Source organism: Glycine soja, chromosome 7, assembly GCF_004193775.1.
Source record: "Glycine soja cultivar W05 chromosome 7, ASM419377v2, whole genome shotgun sequence".
Lineage (NCBI taxonomy): Eukaryota > Viridiplantae > Streptophyta > Magnoliopsida > Fabales > Fabaceae > Glycine > Glycine soja.
In genome coordinates this window covers 7,229,774-7,245,598 of record NC_041008.1, presented here as the reverse complement: position 1 = coordinate 7,245,598, position 15,825 = coordinate 7,229,774, and the positions used below count along the sequence as shown (strand labels likewise).

The following is a 15,825-nucleotide window of genomic DNA, read 5'->3' as shown; positions in this document are numbered from 1 at the left end:
TACAATTAAAATTCATCTATGAAGCACATTTACAGTTTTTGTAGTTTACAAATCATTGGTACCTCCATCAAAAATTTTTCTGGTCAATTTTCTTGACAAAGCAATCGGTTTACAACTTAAACCATATTACACACCTGTATAAATACAGCTCAATATTATTCACGGAGCATCATTCTCCTAAAATACATCCATGTCAACTTAATTCATAGAAAGTCATGAAAACAATGCAAACCTCCTATAAAGATACAAACCAAATTTATTTACGAAACACCCTTCTTGTATACTTGAAAACCATGCACGCATCTGGTCTTGCATAAATACACAAGACATTTTATTCAGAAAACACCATTGTGAACTTAAGAACCACCTACAATTCCTGCTTGCACACAGGTAATCTTTATTCAAGAACACCACACTTCATATAAAACAAAAGCCCTTGATTTATTAATAACTGTTGCCATGATGCTATCGATCCACCTATCCTCGTATTGCAATCTTCCATTTTCCCTGAACCACGGATTTTCTTAGGAAAAAAAAAAAAAACAACATTAGATAATAGCTGAAAGTTAAAATAGTTTTAAACTTTAAGATAAAAAAATCTATTAATCAATATGGCGACCGGAACGCTTACAACAAATGAAATTTTGGTGTTTTAATGATTTCTTGGCTAGTCTAGTGACAACTTTGAGTTTCTACTCGTGCTAAATTATATTGAATACATTATCATGTTCGATTTTTTTTAAAACATTTCTCAAAATTAATTTGTCACTTTATCTTTTACGCCTTGTTTTCATAATTTGAAAAATAAATGCAAGAAAAGTGACAAACTCACTAGGATTGCATGTTTTTTACTCTGGTTGCATCAGAAGAAGACAACCTGTTTTCAAGGGTAACACGAGCGAACGCAATGACAATAAGCTTCTTGCACCAGACAACAATTTCCTGAAGCAAATTATTAACAAATGAAAGTGAGGTAGTTAGAAAAGACCAAAGCAATTCAAATAGAATATGTGTGTATTCATTAAACATTCTCAATTCTTCATATATGTAAACGATGAAAACTTCTTAGTCAATCAACAGCAGTTGATTAAGCTGTATTATTGCATGTCCATGAGAATAAGCTAACGATATTTATACTTACAAGTGATCAAGGGAATATGTCATCATACTAACTCAGGATGCCTCTGCTTCATCTTGTTTCGTTATCACAGACTTTATATCACGTTTAGAGTAGATTCCATCTATTTTCACTCTCAATTGTTCTGGTTCTTTAAAATTACGGAAAAGATTCGTTCTGCAAGGTTTGCTGAACGACATTACTTTCAAGCATGGAAAATTCAAAGAGGAACTCCCTGTGTAGAAGCTTTTAAGTTTTGGTAATGAGCTAAGAGTCAATCTCTCAAGCTTCTTGAATGTAATATTATCTTCACCTTGATTTCCATCTTCATCGTTATTACCTTTGTTTTCATCTTCATTTCCATCACCTTTAGCATTAGCTTCTTCTTCATCTTCATCTTCATCTTCGTCTTCATTTCCTTCACCTTGGCCCTCCTCCTCCACATCATTATCTTGATCTTCATCTTCGTCTTCATTTCCTTCACCTTGGCCCTCCTCCTCCACATCATTATCTTCATCATCGCCTCCTTCTTCTCCGTCCTTAGCCACTATTGTTTTTAGTGATTTGCATTTGGTTATGTAAATTTCCTTCAGTACAACCAATGTTTTGGCAGTTGAAAATGTGAACAAGTACTTCAACCCATCACAATCCTTTACAATAAGCTTTATCAGATTAGAGAAAGAGACAGTGGATGGTGTCAAGTTTGCCAAATCATGGCACTCCCTAACCAGTAAGGTTTTTAAATTTTGTATGAAGGGGCTTATCCAGGAGTGCTCTAATCCTATGGATTTAAGTTCAGGCAGACTCAGAAGCTTCAATCTTTTAAGCTGTGAAAGGATTTTATCATAATCTATGCCATTACTGGGTTTTTCACAGGGGAATATCTCTTTAAAGGAACTATCGAGCAACACAAGTTTTTCAATAGTGGGTAGTGACACTGACACCTTTAAACCAAAAACAAATGGAAATATGTCCCCCTGTTTAGCCTGAAAGCCCTGCAATTTGAGGGAGTTTAATTTCGGGAGGTCAATATCAAGTTTTCCTTGCTCAATCATCATGGCTTCTTCCTTACCCAGCGACATTACCTCCAAGCAGGGAGTAACCTTGGATTCAAAATAAATAAGAAAATGTAAAAGTTTACTTCCTAAAAATAAATTAATTTTCAACAATAAATGTATATGTAAGCACAAAATGCAGAGTCTTTAGGCGGCTTTCTTATACAAAAACAGCCATACCTTTTCAAGTGAGACAATAGCTTGCTGGTCTGTTGAAAATCTATCTTCACCATCTGGATTTAAATCTGGAGAATTTTGAAATTCTGATGCAAAAAACTTCAGCTTTTGGCAATGTTTGACATGTAATTCTTTTAGCATACGCCATTCTAGACTATGCATTCCAGGATAAATGCAGCTTAGTTTTGGCAAATCCGATAGCCTCAACGACGTTATGCTGGAGAATATAACAATCTCTTTATTTGCTTCTTCATTGTCTGCTTCATCATTTGCAACAATTGCCACTAACTCATCACAGTTTTCCACTTGAAGTTGTTCCAGATGGCTGAGACTTCCTTGAGGTCCCATACTAAATATTGCCTTTAGAGAATTACATTTCCGCACTTGCAACTTTTTTAAGTTACTGAGAAAATGAAGTAAATGGGAAGGTAGTATTCCATCTGTTAAAAATCCACACCCTTCCACGACCATGGAAGTTAAATTGCGGAAATTCCAATCTGGGAGTGTTTCTGAATTCCTTATCTCTTGCAACATATGAGAATCCCCGAAAACTATATGATTCTGGGCATACAAAAGAAGAAACACGAATATGTGAGGATCTATATTGTTTAACAGTAAGGTACAATTTTATCTCAACAACAACAAAAAAAACTGTAAGGTACAATTTCAAATGTTCTACTCTTTTTTTTTTGCCACTTGAAGTTTACTTTTGTCGGTTTCTCTTCTTTGAATCACTTCCATTCACCATTTATCTCACCAAACTTTTTATGTTCTCTTATTTTTCCAAGGGAAGGCTAATTCTTTCAGGGGACCCATAAATGATTGGTTTGTATTTGTACAATGCTTACAAATATGGAACATATAGATTACTACCTCCGTCCCAGAATAAGTGTCATCCGTGATTGTTTTACACAACCAATAAAAGTTAATAAATTTTTTTTAATAAAATAATAATTTTATAAAACTAACCTTAATATTAATATTACATTAAAAAATAAACTGACACTTATTAGAGTTATTAGAGGCATTAATAAGAAAAAAATAATTAATATTATATTAAAAAGTTAAATGCAATAATCATTTTGAGACATTTTTTTTCAAATGTGACACCTATTTTAAGACTGTGAGAATAATTTTATATAATTAAATGTGAGTGAAATTTTACAAATACATCCAAAGCACTAGAGAAAAATTAGAGTATGATTCTTTTCTTATGAGTGTATCAGTCGTGCAAAATATCTGTTGATTTGAAATACTAACGGTATACGTAATTAAATTCATGACTGAGTGAGTGTGTGATGTGTTGGACATTTTAGTGTAATTGATCTCTTTATTATGTTAAAATAAGAGTGCATGCTTGTTTTAGTGTAATAACGAGATGTTCGGTTTAGGCAAATTTTGGAAATTACATGGAAGTGACTTTCAAGAAAATACAGTTTTTAAAAAAGATAAAACTTCCATCAACCGCCAAAAACCACCTGTTCATCAACCGCCAAAAACCACCTGTTCTTTGATCATAAATAATCATTTTGGTTCAGAAAGCATAACGGGTGACAAAACATACAAGACCAAAACAAAACTCTTGAACTATAATCTTCTGATTTTATCCGATTGAACAATTTTGGTTGAACCCTGAAATTTGATTCAATCTGAAAGTGTTATACACGACTTCAGATTTATCCAGTATTATCTCGATTTTCAAATTAACCAACAAAAGATTGAATCAAATCTTTCGAGATGACGAACGATAGTTCGAAGATGACAAACAAGTTTGCGAAGTTGGACAAGTTTGAAGGGCAGGATTTTAGAAGATGGCAGAAGAAGATGCACTTTCTCTTGACAACATTGAAGGTGGTGTATGTGCTGAGTACATCAATGCCGGTGTTTATGGAAGACAAAACTCTGGATCAAACAAGGAAGCGTTCGAAATGGGAGAACGACGATTACATTTGTCGTGGACACATTCTGAATGGTATGTCTGACTCTCTCTTTGATATTTATCAAAATGTTGAGTCTGCTAAGGAATTATGAGACTCTCTTGAATCCAAGTATATGGCAGAAGAGGCCTCAAGTAACAAATTCTTAGTTAGTAATTTCTTTAATTACAAAATGATTGATTCGAGGCCTGTTATGGAACAATATAATGAACTGCTGCGGATTTTGGATCAGTTTACTCAACATGATTTGAAAATGGATGAATCCATTGCAGTTTCATCTATAATTGATAAATTGTCTTTTTCTTGGAAAGACTTCAAGCATACCTTGAAACATAAGAAGGAAGAGTTGACTCTGGTTCAACTCGGTAGTCATTTCATGATTGAGGAGTCGCTGAGGGCTCAGGAAATTGACAAAGTCAATGATAAAAACGTAACAGGTTCCTCTTCCGTTAATATGGTAGAGGAAAGTGGAACAGTTAAGCAAAATTACAATGCTAAAGGTAACAAACAAAAATTTCAAGGAAATAAGAACAAAGGTCCAAACAAACAGACAAAATTGTCATGTTGGAAGTGTGGGAAACCTGGTCATTTAAAGAGGGATTGCCGGGTGTTCAAAGGAAAGAACAAGGCTGGTCCAAGTGGGTCTAATGATCCTGAAAAGCAACAAGGTCAAATTGTAGTGAATAATTTTAATTCGAATACGAATTCAAATTATGTATCACTAATATCTGATGCATTCTATGTGCAGGATGATGACGTTGCTTGGTGGTTTGATTTGGGAGCAACAAGCCATGTGTGTAAAGATCGTCGTTGGTTCAAGGAATTTAGACCAATCGATGATGCCTCTATTGTGAAGATGGGCAATGTTGCAACTGAACCAATCCTAGGATTAGGTTGTGTGAATTTAGTTTTTACTTCCGGAAAAGGTTTGTATTTGGATAATGTCTTATTTGTACCTGGTATTCGTAAGAACTTATTGTCTGGTATGGTTTTAAATAATTGTGGTTTCAAGCAAGTACTTGAAAGTGACAAGTACATCTTGCCAAGACATGGTTCGTTTATTGGATTTGGTTATCGTTGTAATGGAATGTTTAAATTAAACATTGATGTTCCTTTTGTTCATGAATCTGTTTGTATGGCCTCGTGTAGTTCTATAACTAATATGACAAAATCAGAAATTTGGCATGCTAGATTAGGACATGTTCATTACAAAAGAATAAAAGATATGTCAAAAACAAGTATGATTCCTCCTTTTGATATGAACATTGAAAAATGAAAAACTTGCATGTTGACCAAGATCACTAGGAAACCTTTTAAGGATGTTAAAAGTGAGACTAAAGTCTTAGACCTTATTCATAGTGATTTGTGTGATTTGCATGCTACTCCATCATTAGGTCATAAAAAATATCTTGTTACTTTTATTGATGATGCATCAAGGTATTGTTATGTATATTTATTAAATACAAAAGATGAAACTCTTGATAAATTTAAAATTTATAAAAAAGAGGTAGAACTTCATCAAAATGGGCTAATCAAAACTCTTCGTACGGATAGGGGAGATGAGTATTATGATTCGGTTTATTTTCAATCTACTAGAATAATACATCAAACTACAGCTCCCTATACACCACAACAGAATGGTGTAGCCGAAAGGAAGAATAGAACCTTGAAAGAAATGGTGAATTTCACGTTATCTTATTCAGGTTTAAGTGAAGGATTTTGGGGTGAGGCTATGTTGACAGCCTGTTACTTGTTGAACCGAATTCCTAACAAAAGGAATAAGGTTACCCCATATGAACTTTGGCACAAAAAGATACACAGGTGAAAGAGGTATAGATTGCATATTTATTGGATATGCTGAACATTCTAAAGCATATAGATTCTATGTGCTAGAATCTAATGATTATGTTGTTGTGAACTCGGTTATAGAGTCATGGGATGCTATCTTTGATGAACAAAGGTTTACATCTATACCTAGGCCAAAGGACATGAATTCCATGTCGAAAGTCTCAGTTAATATTGAGGATATACCTTCAACTAGTACTGAAACTAGAAAGAGTACGAGAGTAAGAAAGGCTAAGTCATTTGGTGATGACTTTCAACTGTATTTGGTTGAAGGGTCAAGGAATGATATTGAATTTCAATATCAATATTGCCTTAATGTTGAGGAAGACCCAAAGACTTTTAGTGAAGCAATGGCTTCAAGGGATGTTGTATTCTGGAAAGAAGCAATCCAAAGTGAGATGGATTCCATCATGCAAAATAATACCTAGAAATTGGTTGACTTACCTCCTGGATGTAAGTCATTAGGATGTAAGATGATCTTTAGGAGAAAGATGAAAGTGGATGGTACTGTTGACAAGTACAAAGCCAGATTGGTTATCCAAGGCTTTAGGCAAAATGAGGGAATTGATTTTTTCAATACATATGCTCCTGTTGCTAGGATATCCACTATTAAACTGTTGTTAGCACTTACTGCTATCCACAATCTGGTGATTCACCAAATGGATGTGAAAACTGCATTCTTAAATGGTGAATTGGATGAAGAGATATACATGAAACAACCTGAAAGGTTTGTTATGCCAGGAAATGAAAATAAGGTGTGTAAACTGATGAAATCTCTTTATGGCTTGAAACAAACGCCTAAACAATGGCATCAAAAATTTGATGAGGTTGTGTTGTCTAGTGGTTTTGTTCTAAACCAAGCAGATAAATGTCTATACAGCAAGTTTGATACTCATGGCAAAGGAGTTATCATTTGTCTGTATGTAGACGACATGTTCATCTTTTTTACCGACCAAGATCAAGTTGATGAAACTAAGGCATTTTTGTCTTCTAAGTTTGATATGAAAGATATGGGGGAGGCGGATGTGATCTTAGGAATAAAGATCAAGCGTGGAAACAATGACATTTCCATCTCTCAATCACATTATATTGAGAAGATATTGGAGAAATTTAATTTTAAAGATTGTTCTCTGGTAAGTACTCTCATTGATCCTAACCTGAAGCTATTACCTAATAAAGGTGTGGCAGTGTCTCAACTTGAATACTCAAGGGCGATAGGATCACTCATGTATGCAATGATTAGTACTAGGCCTGATATAGCTTATGCTGTTGCTAAACTTAGTAGGTTTACAAGTAATCCCAGTTCTCATCATTGGCAAGCTATGAATAGAGTATTCAAGTACTTAAAGGGAACCATTGACTATGGTTTAACATATACTGGATTTCCTTCGGTTATTGAAGGTTACTCTGATGCAAGTTGGATAACCAATATGGAAGATTATTCATCCACAAGTGGTTGGGTATTCCTCCTTGGAGGAGGTGCTATCTCTTGGGCATCCAAGAAACAGACCTGCATTACAAATTCAACAATGGAATCTGAATTTGTAGCTTTAGCAGCAACTGGTAAAGAAGCTGAGTGGCTAAGAAATCTGATCTACGTGATTCCATTGTGGCCCAAACCTATACCTCCCATGTCTATCAGGTGCGATAGTCAGGCTACTTTGGCTAAGGCATATAGTCAAGTGTATAATGGGAAGTCTAGACACTTGGGTGTTAGACACAACATGGTTCAAGAGTTAATCATGCATGGTGTGATATCAGTGGAGTTTGTGAGAACTCAGCATAATTTGGCCGATCATTTAACCAAAGGGTTAAGTAGAGATCTCGTGAAAAGATCGGCTGTGGGATTAGGATTAAAGTCCATCTGAAATCTCTTATGTTAAGATACCCAATTCCCATCTAATATGACATTAGGTGCTGAATTCAATGTGCAAAGCTTAACATGTAGAGATTGGAACACATCATCGAAAGTATCCCAAAAGGTATGTGTTCGGTTCTGTAAGTTAAGGAGGTTGAAGTATAAGTTCTCAATGGTTCTTTTGAAAAATTACATTTGCAGGTACAAGAAAGAAAAGGACTACCTATATAAGCATGAAGTTTAGCCGCTTCAAGAAGCTGGGACTTGACTTTGATATGTTTATGAAGGATAGGGACACAGACTAGTAAACTAGTGTCGAGCAAGAGTAATGTTATAAACTATTGTGCAGATTATCTTCATGTATTCATTATGAATAGAAAGGGTTCAATCCTTAGTGACACCCTGATATTCAAATATTTGAAACGTATAATTTGCTAAGATGAAATTCAATTGTTATGATATTTCATCTATGCAGTAGTTTGCGGTATGTTATGACTTTGGTGATTTGATCGGTAATTACACTAAAATGGGAGAGGTTTGTTGGACATTTTAGTGTAATTGATCTCTTTATTATGTTAAAATAAGAGTGCACGCTTGTTTTAATGTAATAACGAGATGTTTGGTTTAGGCAAATTTTGGAAATTACATGGAAGTGACTTTCAGGAAAAGGCAGTTTTTAAAAAAGATAAAACTTCCATCAACCGCCAAAAATCACATGTTCTTTGATCATAAATAATCATTCTGGTTCAAAAAGCATAAACAAAACATACAAGACCAAAACAAAACTCTTGAATTATAATCTTCTGATTTTATCCGATTGAACAATTTTGGTTGAACCCCGAAATTTGATTCAATCTGAAAGTGTTATACACGACTTCAGATTTATCCAGTATTATCTCGATTTTCAAATTAACCAACATGATGAGTACAAAATGTTTGTTTCCGATTTTATTTTTTTGGCTGATGTATTTCCAATGAGAGGCAAAGCATTGAGTTTTCCCTAAGTTAGTGCCAAAAACAATCAAGATGTGAAATGTAAAACTGCCATAAGTCCAGTAGAACTAAGTATATATATATGTTGTAAATGGCACTATGGCTTAGTATTTCTTATACAATATGTAAATGGCTAATATTTTTCTTTGGGTTAACTTAAGTTTACTCAGGCTAGGTCAGCTCAAGAAGTGAACCGCTGTCACAATGGATTAAAAAATATTATCATATCATTATCATGTTATTTGGCAACTTCTTTTAGTTGAATGCATCACAAATGTGTTTTTTTTTGTACTACACTATTTAAAAATTGTTACCATATCAAAAGTTATTAACATGATTAGCTTTCCTTAAAAAACATGATTAAATTTTGGCATAATTATATTTTAGTTTCTTAAATTTGGAAGTCTATTTTTTAGTACCCTAAATAAAAAATTATATATTTTTTAGTTCCTCAAACTCTTGCAAAGAAACTAAAAAGAATATTTTTTTTTTAAATTTGAAAACTAAAGTATGCAAATTTTTATATTTTTTTACAAAAAATAAAAATAAAACTTTTCATATTTTAGTTTTCAAATTTAAAAAAAGGAAATTTTTTATTTAGAAGACTAAAAAACATAGATCCCTCATTTGAGGGACTAAAAATATAATCAAGTCTTAGCTTTTATACTAATATACATGTTGCATAAATATTATAAGAAAAAAAAAGATTATATATAAAAAATGTTACATAATCATCCAATCATAACCTATCATGTAAAAAAATTATCAACTTTTAAAATAATTCAAATGATAATTTGTGATTGAATAACAATTTAAAAAAGTTACATTATTAGTGCATAAACATTAAATTATTCAAAGAAAAGATACATCAAAGAAATTATAAGCATTTAATTAATTTACTAAGAAAACTATGAAGATGTTCATTTTTATATCTATTCTTCTCAACTTCATTATATCAATTTTATTGTTTTTTATAATTGACAATTTATTTGCTATAACCACATTTAATTTTTTTTAAAGTTATCCAAAAAATTTAAAAAATAAAATCCGGTGTCACAATGGATCAAAATAGATGTTTGATAAGTCTAGTTTAAGACTGTGAAGTCATAATTAACTGGGCTCGGAAGAAGAGTTTACCTGATGTAGAAACACCTTTTTGACAGAAGAGTTAAGTTCATCGTGGAAGACGACCCTTCTATTATTTGGGTAGACCCAAGTTGCAATTTCCCTACAAGAATTTGGACCTATCGATCCTTGAGAGAAAATTTCCATCTTGGGGCACTTGTCTATGTGCACTTTTATCAGCGAGGGTAACTGCAAAGTTTGATTGCCCGAATAAAAACATTCTAAGCTTGATAAGTCTTCTAGAGATATGCGGTGTAGCTGCTTTAATATGACATCTCCTAAAGCTGTTTCATCTTCCTCTTTTGCCACTATTTCTTTTATTGATTTACAATCATAGACGTCGATCACCTCAAGATGACTTAACTTTTTTGCTGCCGAGGATGTGAATAAATACTTCAGTCTTTGACAGTTGAATATTAACAATTCTTTCAAATTGGAGAAAGATACTGAAGAAGGAGAATGCAGCAATGCTGTAAAATGAGGACAACCACTAACATATAATTCGTTGAGCTCCTCACAAATCTCGTCTAACCACTGCGCTTCCCCTGACCCAATAGACCTGAGCTTCCATACATCGTCGAGAAACAACTGTGTAAGCATCATGTTTTTATTAATTTTAGGGATTTGAGTGCGGAATACCTCAAGGGAACGGCAAGAATCTATAGCCATTGCTTTTAAATTGGGGGATGCCTTCTGCAGTATTTGAATGGGAAAAATAGGGCTCCCACCATCATCAACATCAAAGTACAGTCTAATCCCAATTAAATACTCGAGGAGGTTGGGGTAGTCACCAGATTCTAACTTTGAATTTAACACCGAACTGTGTTTCCATTCGAGTGCCAATCCCTCAAGGTTGGAAATGACCTAGTAAAAGAAAAACAAATAAAAAAGAAAGGGCTATGAATTAGAATTACAAGGTAAAAAGTGAAATAAATAAATTGAGAGTGCAAATTGCATGTAACATACCTTTAGATCCGAGAAAACAGGTTGTCTGTTAGCACTTTCAAATAGCTCCAACTTTGGGCAATCTAGCACATGTAATTTATCTAACACAGGGCATCCCAGAGTGAATGGTTCAGGGTAAAAGCAAATGAGTTCCGGTAGGTTAGAAAGATGCAGTGTAGTTAAACAAGGGAACACAAACTCTGCTGCTGCTTCTGCTTCTGCGTCTTCTTCCTTTTTAACAATTTCTTCCAACCTCTGACAAGATATAATGAAAAGTGAGTGAAGCTTCTTAAGATTTTTGGCCACGGCAGCGGGAAACACATTTTGCAGCCTTTGACAGCCTATAACAAACACTTCTTGCAAATTTTGAAAGCTATGAGTTCCTCTACCATTCCCTTTCCACGCCTGCATAAGTTTTGGTAGCCTTTCTAAAGACAAATTCTGCAATTGGAATGTTGTTCCAGCATCCTCTGTGACATCCATCTCAAAAATTACCTCTACATTTTTGCAATCTCCCACTTCCAGTTCTTTTAAGCTCTTTAAATAAGGAAGAATATTAGATGGAATTGCACATGGTTGAATTTTACATTTATTCAGCTTCAAAATTTTCAAACTACAAAACCAACTGTATTGCAGATTAACTTGACCATCTTGCCAGGCTTGTTGTAGCTCAGGATGTTCTGAAAAACTCATATTGTCCATGCCTTCAAAAAATTTCTGTAAATATATATTGCGAATAAGTTCATCTTCAGCTATATCATATAATTCATACTCCACTCAGTCAAGTCAATCTATTCTTTTATTATATTTTCTACATATATGACTGATATTTTTAAGCTGCTAACTTCTATTTTTTTTTTATATGTAACTTACATATTTTTTTTGGACAACTTCCTGTGAATTAATTTTAAATTAAAATATAATATGCTAACCATCACAATGACGAGTTAAATTTCATTTGAGTTGGCCTAATCTATCATTTGCATCACACCAAGATATACTAAAAAGGATATGATTGAAATTTCATATATGTGAAAATGGAACTCTATGTCTGCAAATTAGAAAAACCTAATTGTACCTTCTATTCCTAACTTATCACTTTCTTGCAAATTTTGCTCCTTTCATGAATTGACCATTAGTTAAGTTCTGTTAGTCAACCACATCGTTGTTGACGGCTGATGTAGCAGTTTACTGCTGCTACTTCTATTGGATTTTAATTGCAGTTAACATATATAATTTTCAAAAGAAAAATAGATTTATGTCTATCAATTATCTTAAACTACACTTATTTTTATTTTGAATATTTGATTTTCTTAGCCGCTTAACCATTTTAAAATATAATCTTATATCATTTTAAAATTATTTGTTATAAATTTAATAGCTAATTTAAAAATACTAATTTATTATAAATTATAATTGTATACAAACCAGTAATTATCTTGTGCAATTCACATGCTAAAATACTATTTATTAGTATTTTAATTTGTGCAACGTACAAAGTAACTATTTATTTTATATAACTAAAATGTATAATAAATAAATACTTTGAAATATTTTAATTATTAAATAATTGGATCTTGTAATAAATAAATATTTTTAATATATAAGTTATATTTTACATTTATGACAAACATTTTGTATTGAGGTACTCAATATTTTTTTAACTATCGAAAATTTATTTTAAAATTATTGAAATTCAATTTAAAAATACAATATGGAAAGGATAGATTGAAAGAGATAAAAGGTTAAATAAATTTCTGAAAATGTTTTCGTGAAAGAAAAATTCCTAAAAAGGCTTTAATTTTGTTAAAAAAATAGCTCTTAAAAACACTCATTCAATTCAATACAATAATATTTTTTATATATAGAGATGATTTATAAATAAATGTGAAGGATGGGAAGCCTTCGGAATGACTAATGTTTTTTTTTGTAATTTTTTTTAGAAAGTTCTATAATCTATTTTTCAACAAAAGTCATCAAAACTTTATGATATGAGAAAAAAAAGACTATCCGTCCAAAATACAAAATAATTTAACGTTTTCGTTAATCATATATCATGTATAATAGATATTTTGACATTAATTTATAATAATTACTTAAAAGTTATCTCAACTATGCAATTTTCTTACACTACAGTTCATGACCACAAAACTTTTATTATACACTAACTTTTAATTTATTGTGTGATTTTACATATAAACTAATTTTTGGATTGTATTCTACAAATTAAGGCAACAAGCACGTTCTAACTTGAATTTAAATATATTTTTTTAAAAGAAATCATCAATAATTAAAAAAATCTATATGTCATAAAATAAATTATTTATCATAAATCTAAAATACAATTTATATGTTAAAACATATTTATTGGATATATATTTAATTATAATAAAATTTCTATGTTTAGAAATATTTATTTCTTATAAATTATAAATTTTGTTGTATAAAGTAAATATTTATTCGATGTAATGCGCAAGTTAAGATATTAGTTAACTAAAAAGAGAGAAAACATTAATTTTTAAGAAAAAACTGAAAGTAAAAAATAGTTAAGATAAACACTATGATGCAAGTTAAGATAGGGCGAAACACTTTAATTATAATTTTGTCCAACACTCACAGTTTTACATTAAACCAAGTCCACTCATAAAAAAACCTTAAAAACAAACCCATTATTAAAAAAATGGCATGTATTATTATTTTAATTTAATTTCATCGCTCTTCTTTTCATTATTCAGCAAATATTGAAATCATTTTTTATTTAAGAAAAAATTAAAATAATTATTTTAAATTAAATTTAAATTATTAACAAAGAAAATAATACAACTTATTACCAAAAAATTAACTTTCAAGAGAGAGGGAAAACAAAAAAAATGGAAAATAAAAACAGTTTAATGCCTATTTATTTTATACCGTGATTCAATCATAAAGTTGAAATTATTTTTTAAGATAATTATTTTAAAAAGTCAATACTATTAGTATGTAACTATTTTCTCAAATAAAATTTCAGTAAAAAAAAATCATGCATATTACATACCTTTTCCTCGAATATTGTTTTTATTGTAGCGTTTAAATCACCTTTCCAGCAGCATCTTTTCTTCTCTTTTTCATGTACGACATATATACTTTGTAAAATGGGCGTGCTGCTGCTCGTGACTTTCTCAGAAAATTTTTCCATATTATAACATGCACTCACTACTGTTTTTTCCAAAGACGGGAACTCAAAGTCACAACTATCAGAGCCACAAAAACTCCTGAGTTTCTTCAGTGAAACAAGTTCCAGGGTCTTCAATTTTTTGAAAACAACTTTGCCAGCATTTTCTCCATCTTCTTCTTTTCCTACTATTTCCACCAGAGATTCACATTTCATTACCTTCATGGTGTTGAGTTGACCCAAGCTTTTTGCAGTAGATGGTGACATTAGATATTCTAATTTAGCACAATTAACCACTTCCAGGTTCGTCAAACTACTGAGAGATGCAGAGGAAGGCACTAAAGTGGTCATTCTAGGACAATTCTTTAAAATCAAGAACTCTACCCTTTTAAGAATTATGTCTGGTTCGAAGCCTATCTCTTTGAGCTGAGGCAAGTTTATCAACTTCAAGCTTTTCAGCTTTGGAACAACTCCCAAGTTTTCAATCTCAGTAGGAGGCGATATCTCTTCAAAGAAACAATTACTCAATGATAGGCTTTTCAGATTAGGATTTCTATGAAGGAAAGAATATAAAGTCTCAGTATCCGTTAATCTAGATAAGCAAAGCTCTTCTAAGTTATGCCTTCGATGGTTCGATTTCTCCATATAACTGCTTGGTGAGTTTGCATGCTGAGACTCAATTTGCATGGACTTCAACTTATTGATTACCTATAGAAAGAAAAAGATGCGCCTTCAATTCCATGAAAATGATAATATTTTTCTATTTTTTTATATTTATTTTTTGCATGAATTAGAAGAATTGTTAAGAGTTGAAAAGCTTAGCGATACGTACCTCTTCAGGAAAGAGAGGCTTTCTTTGTGCATTTTTGTGGAATGGTTTCAGCTTGTCGCAAAATTCAATAGATAGGTCATTCAACATTGGACATGATAAATCATAAGCTCCTGGTTCTTCAAGTTTTGGTAGTCTTGAAAATTTGATGGTGCTTAGTTTAGGGAAGTGAAATGATACTTTATCAGTGTTGGCAGCTTCACTTATGGCCACAATTTCCCTCAATTCAAAGCATTGACCCACCTCAAGGTATTCAAGATTATCAAGACAATTGGCTACAGAGAATGGAAAAATATTTTTCAAGCTGTAACAGTTTACAACACATATCTTTTGCAGATTGTTCCATTTAAGAATTCCTACTCGGTCTTCATTCAACTTCCATACATGCTCCAATTTTGGGAGTCTTTCCAAATGAACATCTTGCAAATTAGCTACATCCCCAACTTTTACATGTATATCAAATATTGCTTGCATGGACCTGCAATTTGTAACTCTCAAATTGCATAGATTGTGAAATATTCCCTCAATGTAAAAGGGAAAAACAGTGACTAATTTATCACACTCCTCAATGATTAGCGTGTCCAGTTTGATAAAGGAATCTGATGGGGGTTCCGAATTCCAAATCTTATTCAAACTCTTCATGCTACTAAGTTTGATAGTCTTCAATTTTGGAAAGAAGCTACCCTGTTTTGGTTCACAGTAGCCATAAGTTAATAATTAGATGTCAAACATATAGCAAAGCAAATCAATAGAGAGCAAAAAGTACTTTTATGATTTAGAACTTGGTTTTAAT

General features: G+C 32.1%; 1 protein-coding gene across 4 annotated transcripts in view; it reads right to left on the bottom strand.

Annotated features, from left to right (window-relative positions):
• Positions 1–15,825, bottom strand: part of LOC114418493 — a 28,872-nt gene continuing 13,047 nt past the window's right edge. For 2 of the 4 annotated variants that reach the window (XM_028383860.1, XM_028383859.1), the window contains 9 exons: positions 15,036–15,716; positions 14,087–14,911; positions 11,074–11,769; positions 10,120–10,971; positions 2,353–2,910; positions 1,575–2,220; positions 1,142–1,532; positions 833–942; positions 1–507 (listed from right to left, as the gene is read on the bottom strand). In XM_028383860.1, the coding sequence (XP_028239661.1) occupies positions 1,174–1,532; positions 1,575–2,220; positions 2,353–2,910; positions 10,120–10,971; positions 11,074–11,769; positions 14,087–14,911; positions 15,036–15,716 (4,617 nt within the window). In that variant the 3' untranslated portion in view covers positions 1–507; positions 833–942; positions 1,142–1,173. Of the gene's footprint in view, positions 508–832; positions 943–1,141; positions 1,542–1,572; positions 2,221–2,352; positions 2,911–10,119; positions 10,972–11,073; positions 11,770–14,086; positions 14,912–15,035; positions 15,717–15,825 lie in introns of all 4 variants that reach the window. The other 2 variants (XM_028383863.1, XM_028383861.1) reach the window with 2 other exon arrangements.